Source organism: Stegastes partitus, unplaced genomic scaffold (assembly GCF_000690725.1).
Source record: "Stegastes partitus isolate 25-593 unplaced genomic scaffold, Stegastes_partitus-1.0.2 Scaffold161, whole genome shotgun sequence".
Lineage (NCBI taxonomy): Eukaryota > Metazoa > Chordata > Actinopteri > Pomacentridae > Stegastes > Stegastes partitus.
Window position 1 is genome coordinate 98,437 of NW_007577892.1, and position 17,684 is coordinate 116,120.

General features: G+C 38.3%; 1 protein-coding gene across 1 annotated transcript in view; it reads right to left on the reverse strand.

Moving 5' to 3' along the window:
• Positions 1–17,684, reverse strand: part of ezrb (ezrin b) — a 38,984-nt gene that overhangs the window by 19,832 nt on the left and 1,468 nt on the right. The window contains exons 2-7 of the mRNA XM_008279501.1: positions 15,981–16,045; positions 9,773–9,856; positions 4,310–4,405; positions 2,161–2,435; positions 1,178–1,261; positions 923–1,069 (exon numbers count right to left, since the gene is read on the reverse strand). Coding sequence (XP_008277723.1) covers positions 923–1,069; positions 1,178–1,261; positions 2,161–2,435; positions 4,310–4,405; positions 9,773–9,856; positions 15,981–15,992 — 698 coding nt within the window. The 5' untranslated portion in view covers positions 15,993–16,045. The remainder of the gene's footprint in view (positions 1–922; positions 1,070–1,177; positions 1,262–2,160; positions 2,436–4,309; positions 4,406–9,772; positions 9,857–15,980; positions 16,046–17,684) is intronic.

Consider the following 17,684-nt stretch of genomic DNA (forward strand, 5'->3'; position numbering starts at 1 on the left):
CCCGTTGTGAGGATTAAGCGGTGTATAGATAATGGATGGATGGATGGATTAATGGTCATTTTTTTTAATTAAACCAATATTAAAAAAAGTGAATCTGATATCAGAATAGCTACACTGTCAATATGTGCTCGTAAGTACAAAGACTTGGCTCAAGAACTTAGAAACTCTGTCTATGAAATGAGCAGCACTTTGGTTAGTGGAGCAGCAGGTGCCTAAAGAGTTAATTCAGCTTCAGGCTGCACCTCAGTGAGACCTTGGCTGCACTACTGCATTGTGGGCCAGCTGCCCTCATTTGAGAGACAGTGTTGTAGGTTAGCCTCACATTCTTAAGTGCCGCACAGCTTGAAAAACCAGTTGATGTAGCCATGGTTACAGCAGAGGGCACCGTGGAGGAGAGGCTTTCTATGTTGATCCCAGAGACAGGCTTACACAAGGACATAGTATGTTTTTGAACAATGTGTTTCTCAATCTTGTTGGAGTTTTCATACCTCTGTTGAGTTAAAGTAAGGCTAAATGAAAGACTGGATGAACTTCAACACAATGGCAGTTACAGTAATGAAATCATGCAGATTTGGGGAGCCAAAGAATCAGCCAGTACAGGTTCAATTAGTGGCCTTGTGAGGAAGCTGCCTTGCGAGGAAGCTGCCTTGCTAAACTGTAACATTATCTTGCCACCAGAGTGAAGTGGAACTAGGAACCTAAAGTAAGCTGCTGGTTTTAAGTATCAAAGTCTGTCTGTATCCATTTGGCCTTCATTGTTACTCTTGTGATACTGTCTGCTGACAAACAAGAACAGTGAATAATTACAGATATGGACGTGGTGCAGCCAGTTCTACTTTGTGTCACAGGGCTGCAGGTGGCAACATGCTAAAAAAATAAGAGCCAGTTCAGGCAGCAAGAGCAAGGCTGTTAACGTGCTTACTTGTCATCCTTCTCATAAATGTTGAGTCCCAGAGCATCCACTCCCAGCCACAGCTCTGTTCCCTTCTTATTCTTGATGTCAAAGTAGTTGACTCCATACATTTCCAGGTCCTGGGCAATTTTCAGGTACTCCAGCATAGCATCCTCCCTGCAAAAATAGACACAGATGAGGACATAAAAGGTATGATCAGTCTTTCCAGTTCCTACTGGTATTGCACTATACTGTACACTGTACAAAGTTGTTTGCATTACTTACTTCAGCATCCCGTGGTGTTCCTCGTGCCACACCTGAATCCTCTCCTCCCACTGTTCTCTAGATAACTTGTGTTGCTCCAGGACTCTACAGGCAGAGAGATAGAAGTACAACAGTCAGCTACATCACCATACAGAAACCACGAACAAACCACATAATCTGCTATGTAACATTGTGAACATTTTCATTCAAGTGTATGCAACAATTTTTTTTTTTGCTTTTTTTCCCCTCATGCATAGTCTTGGTCTCAGTTAGTACTTGATTACTTGTCGGAAATCACAGTGGCGCGGGGGGGGGGGGGGAGGCACAAATAACACCACTGGCAACACCCAGTGCACTGGAATTTACAGAAATACTACTTACATACTTAAATGCACAAACACAAAAAAATCTCTTCTATTTTTACTAGAAACCAGCAAGATATAGAAAAGATTGCCATCTTAAGTACATCAGATTTGTTGTTCTGGTTATTTGAGCCTAACTGTTTCGTTGTTTGGCAACCACCTCTAGACACATGAGATGGACACACAGAAACCACCAGAGTTTCAATGTCTTGAAATGTGAATTTAAAAGAGTCATTGTGTGCTGGGAAGCTTATTAAGCTGCACAACTAAAGCACTACATTTTCTTGATGGGTGCAATACTGTCTAATAATTAGAAATAGTGTTTGTTACATAAACTGCATCTCCTGTCTAGTTTACTTGGGTGTGGAGATGGTGATTTTCTTTGTTGCAGGTTCACCAGTGCTGCTGATTGGAGCATCTTTTAGCTGTTTAATAAACGTGTACTATCTTCATCTTGCATCTTTCCTCTTATCTAATAATTACTTTATTCTTTATGCAATTAAAATATTGTCTGTCAGTGCCAAGTGCAGTGCCTTTAAGCTAATAAACCAAGTGTATTACTACATAACTTTTTTTTTTCTTTTTTAAATTAAGGTTGTGATATCCTCGAATCATTGTTTTAAGTACATTGATACATCTAACCTGTGCGGCAGCAGTCGTTCAGACAGCAGGTATCCAGGCCGGTGGACTTCTTTGCTGTAGTCTCCAAACTTTGCCTGAACGGAGTAGGAGGCCAGTAACACGGCTGTCTCTGGAGGACAGTAAACCTCATCACTTAGGATGCTCTCCTTCACTTGCAGGAAGAAGAGCTTCTGGGTGATGTCCTGGATCAGTTCCTCAGAAACATCCTCAGGGAAAAATTTGGCCCGAAACTTAAACTGCAGTGGGTTCTCCTTCTTCACATCCTGAGACGACACCTGAAGCAAAATTAAAAACACAGTTGAATCATATAACAAATTATGTCAGTAAAATAGGAATACAATGATATTCTAAATGTGTTTGTTCACTTTCTTGTGGAAAGCTGGATAAGAGGCTGAAAAGCTCAGCTAACTGACTGCTAGCTCGAGCTACTACAAGTGGTAATGAGGAAGCCCCTGGATCACTCTTCTATTCTTTAACTCTTGAGAGAACAGCAAATAAGGATATTTTCTAGAAGTATTGCTAAAGTATCTCTTTGATGTTAAATTAAAAAGCTAATGTACTGCAAGCTGAAGTTCAGTACTGTCAGTTCATCAAGTGTATAATTCAGAACCTAAGCCAAAGTCCTGCTGAAAATCATGATGCTGTATAAAGTATATAAACGTATAAATAATATTGAAGGAGTTATATGGGATTTAGAATAGGGCTGGGAATATTCCAGTGTGAGTGTTGCTGGTGAGCTGTGTCAGCATACAGTTTACTCCTGCTGACTGAGGCAAGCCTCTCTCTCTCTCTCTCTCGCTCTCTCTCGCTCTCTCTCGCTCTCTCTCTCTGTCTTTCTAAATGATCCTTGTTTATGACTATAAAATGCAAAGAGGATAGATACATTAGTATAGTTTCTCACCATTGTTTCAGTAAATAAGGCATTTATTATAACAATTCTCTTCAAATCCATTAGACTGAAGCAGCTTCAATCTCTTCACCGTGTTTTACAGTCTGTGCTTAATGGTCATAGGAGCCTGTAGAGTCAGGTCTAACTTCTAAAATAGCCCTGTAATGTAGAACTGCACTCACATAACTACAACACTGTCAGATTCACAACAGACTGAAATATCAAAGCTGATGCCGCAGAAATGGGAATTTTGTCCACTTTATTCCACACATTCATCCTCCTCGTCAAAACTTGCTAAGTACATTACCGACAATGCAATCTAGCCTTCTACAGTTTGAATTTTAGATGTGTTGCGCCAGTAGCACCTATTCTCAAACCACTAGTCTTAAGGAAAGATGAGGAACATTTTTACATTTTCCACCCCAGCCAACATTTGCTACGAGTCCCCAGAGTCACAAAAGAACTTTTTGTACAACTGTATGAGACAAAACACTCCCTAACACATGAAAATAAACTTCGAAATGTGAAATCAGTGGATTCCCACTCCAGATAGTATTAATACAGAATCAAACAGGTCCCTGGAGCTGCTAAGTTGAAGGATCATGCAGAAACTATGAAAACAACACAATCTTGACCATCTGGAGTTGTGTTATTTGCAGGCATGGTGTCATCCTCTGGCCTCTTTGCTTAGTTGCATTATGCAAAACTCAAGAACAACAGTTAGTGAAGTCCAGGTAACTTGTGTTTACTCAGGGAAACTGAGACAGTTTGGGTTAAAAAGAGTCCCCCACCCCAGCAGAGACAAAAACCAGGCAGGGCTTCAAAATCAGCTGCTATGTCAGAAGTGGAACTGTACAGCACATACACATACTGCAATATGGTGGCTACTGATTGACTGAATGGCAAACACTGGAGCTCTGATTGTATCGTCCCCTCAAAACAATACATTCTTTCTCTGTTACTCCATACGACTCCACAGAGAACTGTGTTGCAAAATCTAAGTATACATGTATGCAGACAGTAGGTACATGGACTTTCACTTTAATAAAAGGGCAAAAATGACAGAAAACAGAATGATACTGTTACGTAACTGTTAAGTCTATAAGTCACATTTAAGTGTAAATAGGGCTATCTGGTCTAGTTTATTTACTGTTCATGACACATTATATTATTATTTTTCCTTAATGTGAGCATTAAAAAAAGCCTATTACTCTGAGATTAAATATAAAAACAACCACATATTTTTAGATTGAATCTTACCTTTTTGTCCAGTTTTAGCCAAGTGTGGTAACCTTTGCCATCCATATACTGAAGTCCAAAGTACCAGATCTCACGTAAGCCGATGGTTTTTACCACCTGTCCAGAAAAAGCAAGTTTTCAAACATAGTAGGGCTGCAACATTTATTTTCAATGCTACAAACTCTGCTGCTCATTTTAGATAAACCGAAAAAATTTTGGTCAAAACAAATGACAAAAACATTATGGAAATCTGCAGTCAAAACTTTCCAGAAGGCAAGGTGTCTTGTTAGTCTGGCCAAATGATGAGAACTCAAACCTATTCAGTAGAATTCAGTAGAATAGATTTTGGAAGAATGTAACTAAGATAACATACTCAGGTACCAGACTAATCTAGTGGACTACCCTCACACTATTACACATTCCTATGCCTAACTGTGGAGATGGCTAAGGCAATGCAGTTAACTACTGCCAGGACTGACAAAAGTGCTCTCTTTAAATACTGCATGTTTGATGTTTTCGGTTAAATGATTTTGGACAGGGAGGTGGTTCCCTGGTAACTACTGTCAAACAATCATTGTAGTCCTTACTGATTTCTTAGCAAAATGGCATAAATGCTCAAACAATTAGAAAAACTGTTGTAAATTAATTTTCTATTGAGCCATTCATTGGTTAAGCAATGCTGATTAATAATTATTCTCACAGCTAAGTGAGACTAAAAGTTTTGATGATGAAGAACCTTCTGTAGTTCTTTTCACTAACCCTTTGCTAAATTGACCATTAAATAAACCATGTTTTCTCTACTTGCACTGAAGTATCACACAGCTAACATCTCTGCTGGCTCTAATATGCTGCAGCAGATGAAAAAGCAACCAGGGCTGGTCTTTAAACAAAGTGGTCCCATTGTTTGGCCAAGGAGGAGGAGTGAAACTGTATAACCAAGGGTGTGCTGCATAAGCAGCATCCTGTCTGACTCCATAACAGACTGCAAAGACTGAAGTGGGGAGTCTGCTGCCTACCACTTATAAGGCTGTTTCAAAACTGCAACCAAGTGAAAATGGCCAAGGAACATTTAATCAAATACTAGCACTTCTATGTATATTTTTGAGTTCTTTGTCATATTTCCAAAAGACCAATAATAAATCTATGAAGAAACTAAAATGTATGTTGTTGTTTTTTTGTACAAAATACATGTGCTTCAATCATTCCATCGTAGAAAATTGAGAGTTATAGGAATCATTGAAATCTCACTACTGCCTTGATATATACACTTTTTTCTCAACTGTATACACTTTCCAACAGCACAGTATGGAAAATCTTGTCTTTTGTGTAAATGTGTGTTATTAAGTTGGACTATCTCTGCCAAGTCTTTCTTTAAATGCCCACCTAGTCATCAGGTGAGGGGCCAAGTTGCCTGGGTAAAGTTTGAGTCAACATATCGGCACTTTATTCAAGCTCATTTTCAGCGATAAGGTCCAGCCAAGATGAAAATTCTAATCAAACTTTCTGCCTGTTAGTCGCCAATAAAAAATCCAGGGTGAACTGACCTATGGACGTACAGATCAATGATTTTGATTCAGGGACCTTCTGATGAACTGTATTTAATGCAAACCATTAGCACCAGAAGAAGCCTGAAATAAGAGCATACTTCCGACTACATCTCATGTGTAATAAAACTCATTGGTCTCAGAGTGCGAGACAGAGAAAGAGAACGACTTCTAGACAGATACCTAAATGAACAACTGAGGTAACCATTTTTCAGTGCAAGCTATGACAACACATCTGACAGACAAACTATCATCGATGACATGCTGTGCATATTATGAACACCTGCATGTAAAGGTTACCAAAAATAACACTGTTCATTAGAGAAGGATTAAATCTGAATCTGGGGGCCCAAGTTTGGTAAACTGATCTCACAGCAGGTTGGTTTGGCAGGTTGCCTTGACTTAAATGGGCTGCGAGTTTGCTCCAATGTACGTCAAGAACTCCAAAGCCTTGCTGTATGTCACTGAAATCAGAACACTCAAACGCCAAATTTGGTTTCTACGTTATGGAATGACATTTGACATTTTTGATAATCTCATAGCGTGTAATTAAATCCCAATTTTACAGTCTTATACTCAAAAAAATAATGAAAAACTAGTAATGAAGACTTATTATAAGGATATAAGAATTTAACAATAATTTCCAATGATATAATTTACTACAGTTACAAATCTGGATTGGTACAGTGGCAGAAAATGGATAAATGGATTAGTCAAACAACAACAACAACAACAACAAAACTCATATAAAACATATTGCAGTTCAAATCACTGTTGAAAGAATCCCAGCTTTTGTTAACAGGTGTGTAGCGTCTCCTGACAGCCTGTAGCCACATACAAAAAAATTAATGTTACTGTATGTGATAAACTAGAGAAAATATTTCAGACTAATATATTAAATTGAGGACTTTTTAATACCTTGTAAGGCCGTTCTTTGAGAATGCTGAATTCAATAGGTTTTTTTTTTTTTTTAGCTCTTACTTGAAAAATATCTTTTTACATATATTGAGGAGCAAAAATTGTAGTGCCACAAAGGAAAAGTTAGCATATCATAAGTCTGCAGCCTTGTCTTATAGTCATGCCAATGAGTGAAAGTCTCTCCTCTTGGTTTATGAGAGCTCAGGCTCTGCGGTGAGAGAGAGGAATGCCACTGGGCTGAAACAGCATTACTCACTGTATCCTCAAGGCTGAATAATCCAGAGTCCTCTAGTGACTGAGGAGGGGAAGGGAGGGATTTAACCAGTCGGGCCCCAAACAGGGATCGACCAGTCCGGAGATGAAGGAGTTTGTCTTTTGATATGGGAAGCAGTGGTGGGTACTGACCTCGGGAAATGAATCCATTCCTTTCAGAACATACGTTTACTGCGACTGAAGCGAACAGTTAAGGGAGTGTTACAATGGCTTCCAGTGAGGTTGGCTAATGTGGTCTAAAAAGGGGCAATACACTTAAGACAGATATAACTTAACAGCATATCTAACCTGCAAAATGTGACCATCATAAAAAAAAGAGTGATTTTTCTCCCTGTGGCGTAAGGAAAAAATGAAAGGAGCAGCAGTGCACATTCATATGGAAGTGAAACTGCATGAGGGTGTGTTGGGGAGTGGCAGGCATTTCTCTTTAAGAGCGACATGACATGGACTAAGGCTATGATCAGCTTTGACCACACAGGCCACACCAGGCCTCACACTCACCCTGTGAATGAGCTCAGTGCTGTTACTCAGCATTTCCACAGAACCTGTTAAACACTCTGAGTGCACTTCTGTTTCTGCAACTGATTACTGCCAAGCCACCCATTAAAAAACTAAATCAGGGTGCTGACAGACTTTAGTCAACATGGCAACTCAAGTTAAATGTCAGCCAAATTAATCTGTAAGTGCTGTCTTCAAACAAGGAGTGAACTTTATAGATAGTATCCCATGCTGAAACAAGTAAATTGTACAGACAGGTCTCTATCACAGGGAGTGAGAGACAGTCCGTGACACACATCACTGGGAGCCATTCTAACAAGTAGTTACAGGAATTCATAGAGAGCAGAGAGAGTAAATATAATAGTTTCTGTATATAGCTGTTGTTGTAGTTTGGTTTTTGGAGGCAATATGCATAACATGACATCATTTCTGTAATGCAGCTGAGATGAAAGGTGAATCCCCTGACGTGAAGTCACAATACACACATTCAGCTACACTTGCTTTTGAAAAACGAGTTATGCAGGAAATGGCTAAAACAATGCCTTTGCTACCCTGGCGCTGTCATAAAGACACAGAGAAGCTCACACTAATGACATGTCATCTACATGTGGATTGTAGCTACTGGCCTTAAGTATAACCTCGTATAACTAGAGGAAAATGCAAATTAAAATATCATTCTTCTTCAGTAAGATAGCGACCTGTAGCTCTGTAACAGGGGAAAATAATATAATAACTAACATTAAAATTAATTTCATCAGGTGTGTACCCTGTACCCTGCTACTATTTGACCTCACAATCCAAGTGAGGTCAAATAGTAGCAGCATTCATTTATTTAATTAAATAAATAAATAAATAAAACAACCTATTCACAACAAGACATAGTGCATTTTTTAAATAATCAGATAAATGAAAGAAAATTGGAGTGAGTTGTCAAGAACTGATAATCAGTAGAGAACAAGTATTAGGTGAAACACAATGTCCTGCACTAGAGAGCTACAACCAAAAAAGGAAAATGTTTCCTTTTGTGGCCACACCTTTTACTCTGACACTGTGTTGTTTACCACACAGATTTCATTCACTACTGTTAGCTTAACCCTGTACCATTAACTATTAGTTGATAAATGCCTCAAGTTCAATTTGTTCACCACAGCTATGTAAAACTGTCATTTTTCATCACTTGAAACCATTAATAATACAGACTGAAAGGACTCTTGATGCCAAAAACTGAGGGCACACACTTTCTCCTAACACAGATTATGTCAGTGACATCACATGATAATGTAGGGTGCAGCAGTTTGTGACTGTTCATGGCAGCAAAAGTATGAAGCAACATCAGAGTCGGCAAGACTTAAAACACAAATGTGGTGCTACCCCTATTAGTCGCTGTAATCAGATATGTCAGTGCTGAAAGTGTATGGACATCAATACTTTAAACCAACCCTAGTTTCTCACTTCATTTCTAAAATTCTTTACTGTAACAGGTGTTGTTCTTCTGTATCACAATGTAATTGCTGTGTGATGATGTCAGTTGTTTTTGGCTCCTGTTATTGGTCGGGTGCACTCAGTGCTACAGTGCTACAGAAAATGGCAGCTGCAGCAGTGTCTAACTCGGTGGTGGATAGATGTTTCCAGAGACCCCAGGCTTAGAAAGTCTAGGGATACTTCACAAACTACACAACAAAAAAGTGTTTTGTACACTGTCCACAGTTTGGATGGCAGATCACAGCTGCAGAACAAAATCCCTATCACCTAACAAGAAAACAAATCTGAGCTAATCTGGAAGATGTACTGTCAGAAAAGGCAAAACCACTGCAAGTGCTGTCTGATCATTAGGCGCTCAGAGCTTTTTTAAAATCTTTTCTCCTCATAGCTCCAACCTGAACTGAAAACTGAACAACAAAATGAATTGAAATAAAATGATCACTTTGGCTTTTTTTTTCTTTTTTAAAGAAAAATAATCATTTAGATTTACTGACTACTCTGTAAAAACTCATTGGTCTCCACTGCTTGACTGAAAACTGCTTTTGACCAAGAAAGAGTAAACATGTTTATTAGTGAGGTTTAGAAGTGCTGGTATGTGGATTTTTTTCTACTCATGGCACAAAGCCAGGCTAGCTAGCAAAAGCTGATGCCAAAATGTTAAACTTTTCTACACAATTTTGTCTGTAACAGCTTTAAAAGTCAAACTCACAAGATATTTAGAGGGTAACACTACGTTAATGAGTCAGTGCAGGCACAATATGCACTCTACCTGGTCAAACAGCTGCTTGCCAGTGGTGCTGGGCTGGATGGCAAATTCCAGCTCAGCGTCCATCGTGGTGACGCGAACATTGACCTGTGGAAAAACATGAAAAAATTGAATAAGTTCAAACGCTGACCCAAAGTAACAGAATAGTTTTCATAGGCATGAACCAATACAAAGTAAAGCATGCCAAACTAACTGATTGCAGAACACTGCATTGGTGTGTGTGTGTTTGTGTCTGTTTGGAAAGGGGGTGTATTTGCAGAGTAAACAGACCCGGCTCTGCTTTCTCAGAGACTGATGTGCTGACTGAAGTGAAGCCTTCTGCAAAATCTGAGGTGTTACTGTTTACCATTTTCAGTGATAGCTCCAATATTTCATTTCATAAAATGTGAAAGTAAAGAAATATTAAGATTTCTCTGAATACAAAACAAGAGGCATACCTAACACTAGATTCACAGGCTAATAAATGGCACAATCGGTGTTATTCCAGATGGTTAGACTAAAGTAACATCAGTCATTCATCCCTATTCACTGAAATGAGGCATGTCTTTTAGAACTCTGGATAATGACTGATCAGAGTGATTGGTTCATACAAAGGAGGAAGCCAATCTCACTGAAACCTGCTTTACAGGCAGAGAATTTAGTCTCCATTTACCACAATGTTTAATGTCCAATACCAAACTAATTCTAAATAGTATGACTGGCGTGCGACACAAAATAATAAAAACTGATATCAACTGCGTCCCACAAGAGGAAGAAATAATATTCTGTGTGATAGATTTGGGAGTTAGCACTCTGCAAACGACATCTGAATTTCACACAAAGGTCATGCAACAAAGCACAAGCATTTATAATGGCTCCTCTGAAGTGATGCACACACTGAAACTCTTTTCTGTGGGTATGATGTCAAATGTTTCTGGCATTTGTGGGGGTTGTGAAAAGACTCGGTAGTGACTAAACTTAACAATGCCCAATGAGAATGATATAGGAGGTTAGAGGACACAGAGTGAGGCGAGACATTTAATTTCATCTCCCCTCCATTGTGAGCTGCACTGAGCCTGGTGGATAAATTCAGTGATGCCCACTGGAAAAGTGATGTCTACGCTGGAGCCGTGACTAGTCTGGTGACTCAAAGCACTATTGATTCCCATGAGGCTACACAGGCTGAGCAACTAACTGTTGTACACAAATTCTGCAGAGAAAGCAAATCCAACCACAACACTGAATGAAAAGCACCTCACCACTGCGCTGCCCAGTATACTGTAAAAATACAGTAGTCTAGACAGTGGGTATTCAAGATGCCCCATGTATTCAATAATGTGTTTGCTGGTGTCAAGTAAGGTTAGCTAGTAATTCATTTATCAGCAAAACCCAGAAGCTGTAGCATGGCAAATTTTGCTTTACCAACAAACTCTAAATAACAAAGCCAAAGACTCGCAGAGCGTTTCTACCTCTATCCTGCAATGGCGCGTTTACGTACAATTTGAAAGTTGGAATTAGCTTCCAATTAGGCTATTTTTAACAGTCAGAAAGAATCAATTCAAACCTGAGCTAAAAGATTGGGGATAAACTACACTTACTTAACTACAAATTCCCCAGCATCGTCTACATACTAGTGGAGCCAGATTCTAAAACATACCACAAAAATTACCCAAAGAGTGATCACAAAGTGTTATAATAAGTGTTATTTTTTAGACTTCCCTTGTTTAAAAGATGGTTCTACAACTCTAAAAGTGTTAGATGTGTCTTTCAACATCATGGTCTTTTTTTGCAACAGCTACAGATGGAGTATCTTGAAAAACACACCCTTCCCAACATAGAATGGAATATATGAATGTGTGGAGCAGCCAAGCCAACAGAAACCACTGAGTGATATCTGATCTCTAACCAAGTCCTACAACGGTAACTCACAATAAACTGAGGCTATTCACAGCAGTAAAGAAAACATGACACATATGCTAAAAATATACTCGGCAAGAACTCAAAGTTATACAATGAGCAACTTTAGTTAGAGGAAAGTGCAGGAGTTCATATTAACTATATAAATCCCAGCTTCACAAGTCACTACAGCAATAACTGACGTAATTATTTAAGCTACAGAGGCACAAATCTAACCTGCTACAATGACATCCAACAGATACAAATCTTCACAGTCTGGGTAGAAGGTACAAAGCTCTCCTAATAAGTATCACAAGCGCTATGGTAACACAAGGGAAGAGCTAGAATAAAACAGTGATGGCCAAAACAGTAATGAATGATTAGGGTACACATGACCAACAGTGTAAAGGTGTTGCTAACATTTATTTTGCAATATTGTTGCATTAAAAAACATTTACAAGAAATTATCCAAATTTTGGGAAGTGCATATATATGCCCTCTGTCTGACAATTACATAAGAAGATTAGAACCAATCTCATGTCTGTGTGGTGGAAACAGTTATCTTAGCTAATCTGAAAAAAACAACTGTCCTAAAGCTCAATAATTAAACCTTTGGAAAATATTTTTACTGAAATAAAGTTCAAAGGCAATTCCTTTTCTGTCTCATTTTTTCACTCATGTTTAAGAAAAACCTGAAAGTGACAGATTCATATTTATTTGTCCTACATATAGGATGCCTGTCCTGATCTAAACATCATCAAGGTACTGAATAAAAAGAAACAAACAAAAAAAAAGGGACAACTCTACATGAAATAGAAAAAAAGGAACAACCAAAGCAAATGCTATTAAGATCACAGACTTGCCATACTTGCTCTGTTACATATCTCTGGAGATAATTTACTTGACAACTGAGAGCACGTACTATTCTGCCAGTTAATCAATGAAGCCATTCTAGGCCCAGTCTCTAACGTGTATCAACACACCATCCTTCCCTGCGCAGTGTAGTCATCACCTTTGTAGTTAAACTGTGGATAGGCTGTACTCTTCAGCAAAGATCATTCAATATTTAACCCTCTGCATAGTTTGCATGGCTTTACAAAAGTCTGCTACAATAGGAGTCGCCATGAGGATTCCACTGAAATGGTCTGAGTAATATGGCCAAAAACAACTGCTACCATTTGGAGCAGCAGCACAGGGCCGGGACAGGCCTATAGGCTCTGCCAGCTTTAATCACATATAATTGAAAAATTATTATTAAATGACACGAAACTACTTTTGCGTTGGTGAATCACACCAGAAGGGCGTTCCAGGTAGGATTGGGTTATTTATTATTTAAAGGAACAAATACTAACAAAAGGACTGTGCATAAACGGAAACACCCATACATGGTGGCCACGCCCTGTATGGTGTGTGTCACAGGCTGCTATGGTAAGGAAACAGGTTATCATTTACTTCTGACAATGTGTCATTCAGATAAGTGAAGCATGAGTTTAAAAAAAAAAGTGTCAATACTGGAGCCTTCACAACTCCTCAAATCTGGTCCAACCTCCTGCCCCTAAATGTGATAATACTGGAATAACAAAAATTGTTCTCTTTTGCAAACACACAGTTTTTGCATGTTTGATAACCCACCAAGCATCTGAACTGTAATAATATATGCTGCCTCTAGGTTTCTGTGCCAGTTAGAATCAAACTTAAAGCAAGTTTGTACTTTCATCCTCTTTGATGTTTGCTTCCGTCCATGACTTCACATTTGAATTTTATGACCATGCTACAGGAATAAAATGTAAGACAACATTTAAAGGTACAATGATAATGTACTGACCAATGTTGTGTTTGATAAGTGTTGTCATTTCATTACAACATGTATATGAACGGCATCTTATACTCAAACAAGTTTCATATTAATTTGCAGGCATACTTTACCCGGTTGTAGTGCATCTGCTTAATCTATGTTTGTATTTTGAGATAAATACAAAAATCTGAAACTTGGTGTTGTTCTTTGAGTTTTTTCTACAGACAACACTTATCTGAAAGTAAAATATCTGTTCTATTAACAAAAAGGTGCCCATTGCAATCAAACAGATTTTTAGGAGGGTTCTGGGTATTTTCTGTATGAAAAGTTAAACATAGCTAGTTTTCTGGAGTAACACTTTAATGACTGAGTTAAGTATCTAATCCACACATTTTGTTCCTGAAGATAACACAAACAAATGTGTAGGGAATTAAACTAGAGCTGCAACATCTGTTGGATTAATTGAGTAGCCTATCATCCGGAAACTATTTTGACATCTGAGTAACTGTTTCAGTCATTGTAAAAACAGAAATGCCAATGAACATCTTTGATTTCAGTTTGTCATATATGAGAATCTACTTCCTTTCTTTGATGCTGGTCCACATAAAAGATTTTAACAATGTAAAGAACTGTACTAAGAACTAACTAATAAAATAGTGAACTGACTGATAGATAATGAAAATAGGTCAAATGTAAAAAAACAAAACAAAAAAAAGACACCCATCTGACTGTTGCTATGAGTGTTGTTTCCTAAAAACTAACCATTCCCCCACTTACAGTATGTTTCTATTTACAGTGTCGGTTCACACCTCTAAAAGTAGTATTTTAATTTCACACTTTTCATAAAAAATCTACACAGAAAAAGGAACAGCTTAATGAAAACAAACTTAAAGGGTCCTGTTGATATTTTTCATGCTATGTAGCAAAGACTGGTCCAGTCATTGGGCCACACATTAAACAGTCAGTAGAATAAATGTTAAATAAGGGTCTGTGAGTATCATAGAAAATGCAACAGTCTGACATGATTGTCCAAAAAGGTGGTTTTGTGGCAAGTGGACAGTGTGTTGCTGCACTCAGACAGTAATGATGTCATTTCCACGGCAACACTCATGACAACCCCGAGGCTTTTCTAAACAAACCGACAACACGCTTTGTGACGCTGATTGAGGCTTTAGTCATTGTCATTATAATACTGCACTGTTCAACAGCAACCTGGCTCCATTATGACCTGAACAGCATTACAGCAACATTTTCTGACTCTGTTTTTGTATTTCTTGCTTTTAAAAAGAAAAGAAAAAACTTTGCAATGTTGATCCTTGTTGTACATGTTAGTTATTAAACTTGACTTACTCTGTGTTTTGTGCATTTCTGAACTTTCTATTCTAGTTTTTTAATAGATATTTGTTTTATTCAGTGTGTACAGAAATGAGGAAATATGCTTTAGACATATCCATGTCTAACACATTTCCATCACATTTTCCTTGATACAATAAAATGAATACTTACTGCTATGTGCCTCACAGACCAGACATTTCTAAACAGTGAGCTGAGGGAGGGTTATGTGCCATGTGCAACTGTACAGTGTGTCATAGCTGGGGTGGGGTAAAGTGAGTCAGGAATATTTTAAGGCAAAAACTTGCCTCATATGTACAGAGAAGCTTCATCAAATATGTCATGTCACATTTTTACCAAGTTTCCAACAAGACTATGGAAACCCAACAACCCCAAATTTCTGTTCAGGATATGAATAAAGGTATTTTCCACCCTGCTTGTTTATGAAGTTGTGCAGCAGCACAGAGAATGAATCCAAAGATACACTGTAACCATTTTACAAACAACTGTGGATATCTGGATATTTCACAAAATAAACTACAAACAACTGTTATTAGTAGTGTTCAGTGTTCAACATACAAGACATCCCCAGGATGTAGGAGAGGCTTGTGATTGTGGCACACCCCTTTAACCCAAGAATCTTTTTTTTTTTTTTCCATTTCTTTGACATAACCACATATTCAGTATTTTGTGTGTGTGTGTGTGTGTGTGTGTGTGTAACTGTGTGTGTGTGTGTAGCTTAAAGCCCTATAGTTTGTTTCTGGCTCATTCACTGAGGGTCTGTGTGAATTGACGCTGAATACACTTAAGTAGTGAATGAGTCAAATGTTGTTTTTAAAAAAGTACAGTACAGTTTTACTGTTATATTTGAACAGTAAACATAATTTCCCTATTCAGTGTCAGTATATGCATCAATATGCAAAGGCTACAATTCAGTGCATATTTAGCAGACTTTTTTATTGGACGAATGTAATCAGAATTAAGAGAACTCTTGAACAGAGGATTTAATTCAATTTATATAGCGCAGTTTACAACGTATGCCATTTCACAGGGCTTAATATAGTAAGGTGAAGACCTTACGATTTAGTTCATTTTAGAAGCTATATTCGCTGGAAGCGTTACATGTCACGTTTCAATTAGGCTTGTCTTCCTATACAACGATAGAGTAAGTAGTGGATGAAAATATCAATACATAAAGAAGCTACTCACCGCTTTGGGCATTTTTCGGTCCTTTTCTGTCCTGGCTCTGTGACTGCGATTCTCGACGCGCCTTCCTGGAAACAGAGAAAGAGGAGAAACGAGTTTCAGCCACTTCTGCGTTACTTAAAGGCGGCTGAGGGGATCTGGACACTCCTGCAGGCGACAGTCATCAGCATGAATCACCGCGAAACCAACTGACAAGTTAACAGAAACCATTTGGCACTAAACCTCCGACCTTCAAATTAAGAGCACAAGTGTCGCCACGAAGACCAAGAATCTTGACCAACGTACTAAAGTCCTTAACCAGCCACAACCATGAACAGTTACACCTGCTACAGATTAAAAGAAACACAAGCACAACGCTTTTCCTCATATAGGCTACCTAAAAACCAACAGGGAGTGAAATGATTTATTATATTTTTTATTAATTAAAGTGCCTTTTGTTCATTTATTTGTTTCTAACTCTTCAATCAATAAATGCTCATACAGAAGTAAAATATTTCTAAGGCAATCTGAGTTCCAGAGACATTTTTAAACCCAAAGTTATTCAATGATATAAAACTGAGGGGAAAAAAAGAGGAGTGGAAAATGTACACAGAACTAGTTTCTGAATAAAATGAAAACTTCCAGTAACAATACTAGTGTGTGTGTGTGTGTGTGTGTGTGTGTGTGTGTGTTCACACAAATTCAGAAATTATTAGTTACAGTGATTAAAATATAGAAACTATAGATACAAAATATAGATACTTTCATCACTACAATTTTTCTTTTGACTTTAAGTGCATCATACAGCTGCCCCCACAAACGATGTACTGTTTCATGCAAGTGGGACATAGAACTTCATCATAATGATGTCATTTCTGCGGCTCAAGCTTGTTTGTACTTGTGCACAACACCATTTTGCATGTCATAAAGCTGCACTAAGGATTATGGATCACATTGGTCATACAAGCACGCTGACTTGCATATGGCAAAATCTGACCAGATGAAGTAGGACATATGTGTATTTTTGGCATGTTACATTTCGCATACTGTGTATTGGAACATACTAAATTATCTTCTGGCATACTGCACAGTATGGAAATATAGATATTGGAATGCACCCTAAATATCAAAGGAGAGCAGGTAACAGACTGCGGTTGAGGCCCAGACGTGTCTTGCAAATCTAGACTTATCCCTACAGGGCTGTGTAAGAGCTGCAGAATGGTTTGGCTGAACTCACAGTCAGTCTGTTATAGGAAGTAAAATGTTCTGGATTGTTTGTATTTGTTTTAAACCGATTGCATTTGTCTTGGGCAGTGCTAAACCCAAGAAGCAGGGCTGCAAAATAGCAATGGGCAAATTGTTGAGGTGAAACATTTGCACAAGGGATTGACAGATTATTGATCTGGCCAATTATTGGGGCCAATATTTAACATTTTTACAATTATCTGTGTCAATATTTCTATTTAGCAGGTAAAGATAAAATGAACTAAATGTGCTACTTTGGCTCTGATGTAGCCGGCTCTCTCTGCAGTCACTCTGTGATCTCAAACAATGTTCCAGCCATATCACTATCTGATTGATTACAAGTCACAAGTCAACACAGAAAGCTACTGTTTACGGGCAGGGATTGATGAGGTAGCACATTTTGCTGAAGTTGTAAACAACACCACAGTCTTACACAAACATTCCCAGTTTCCCTGTTACACTAAAAATGCCTGAATAATTCAC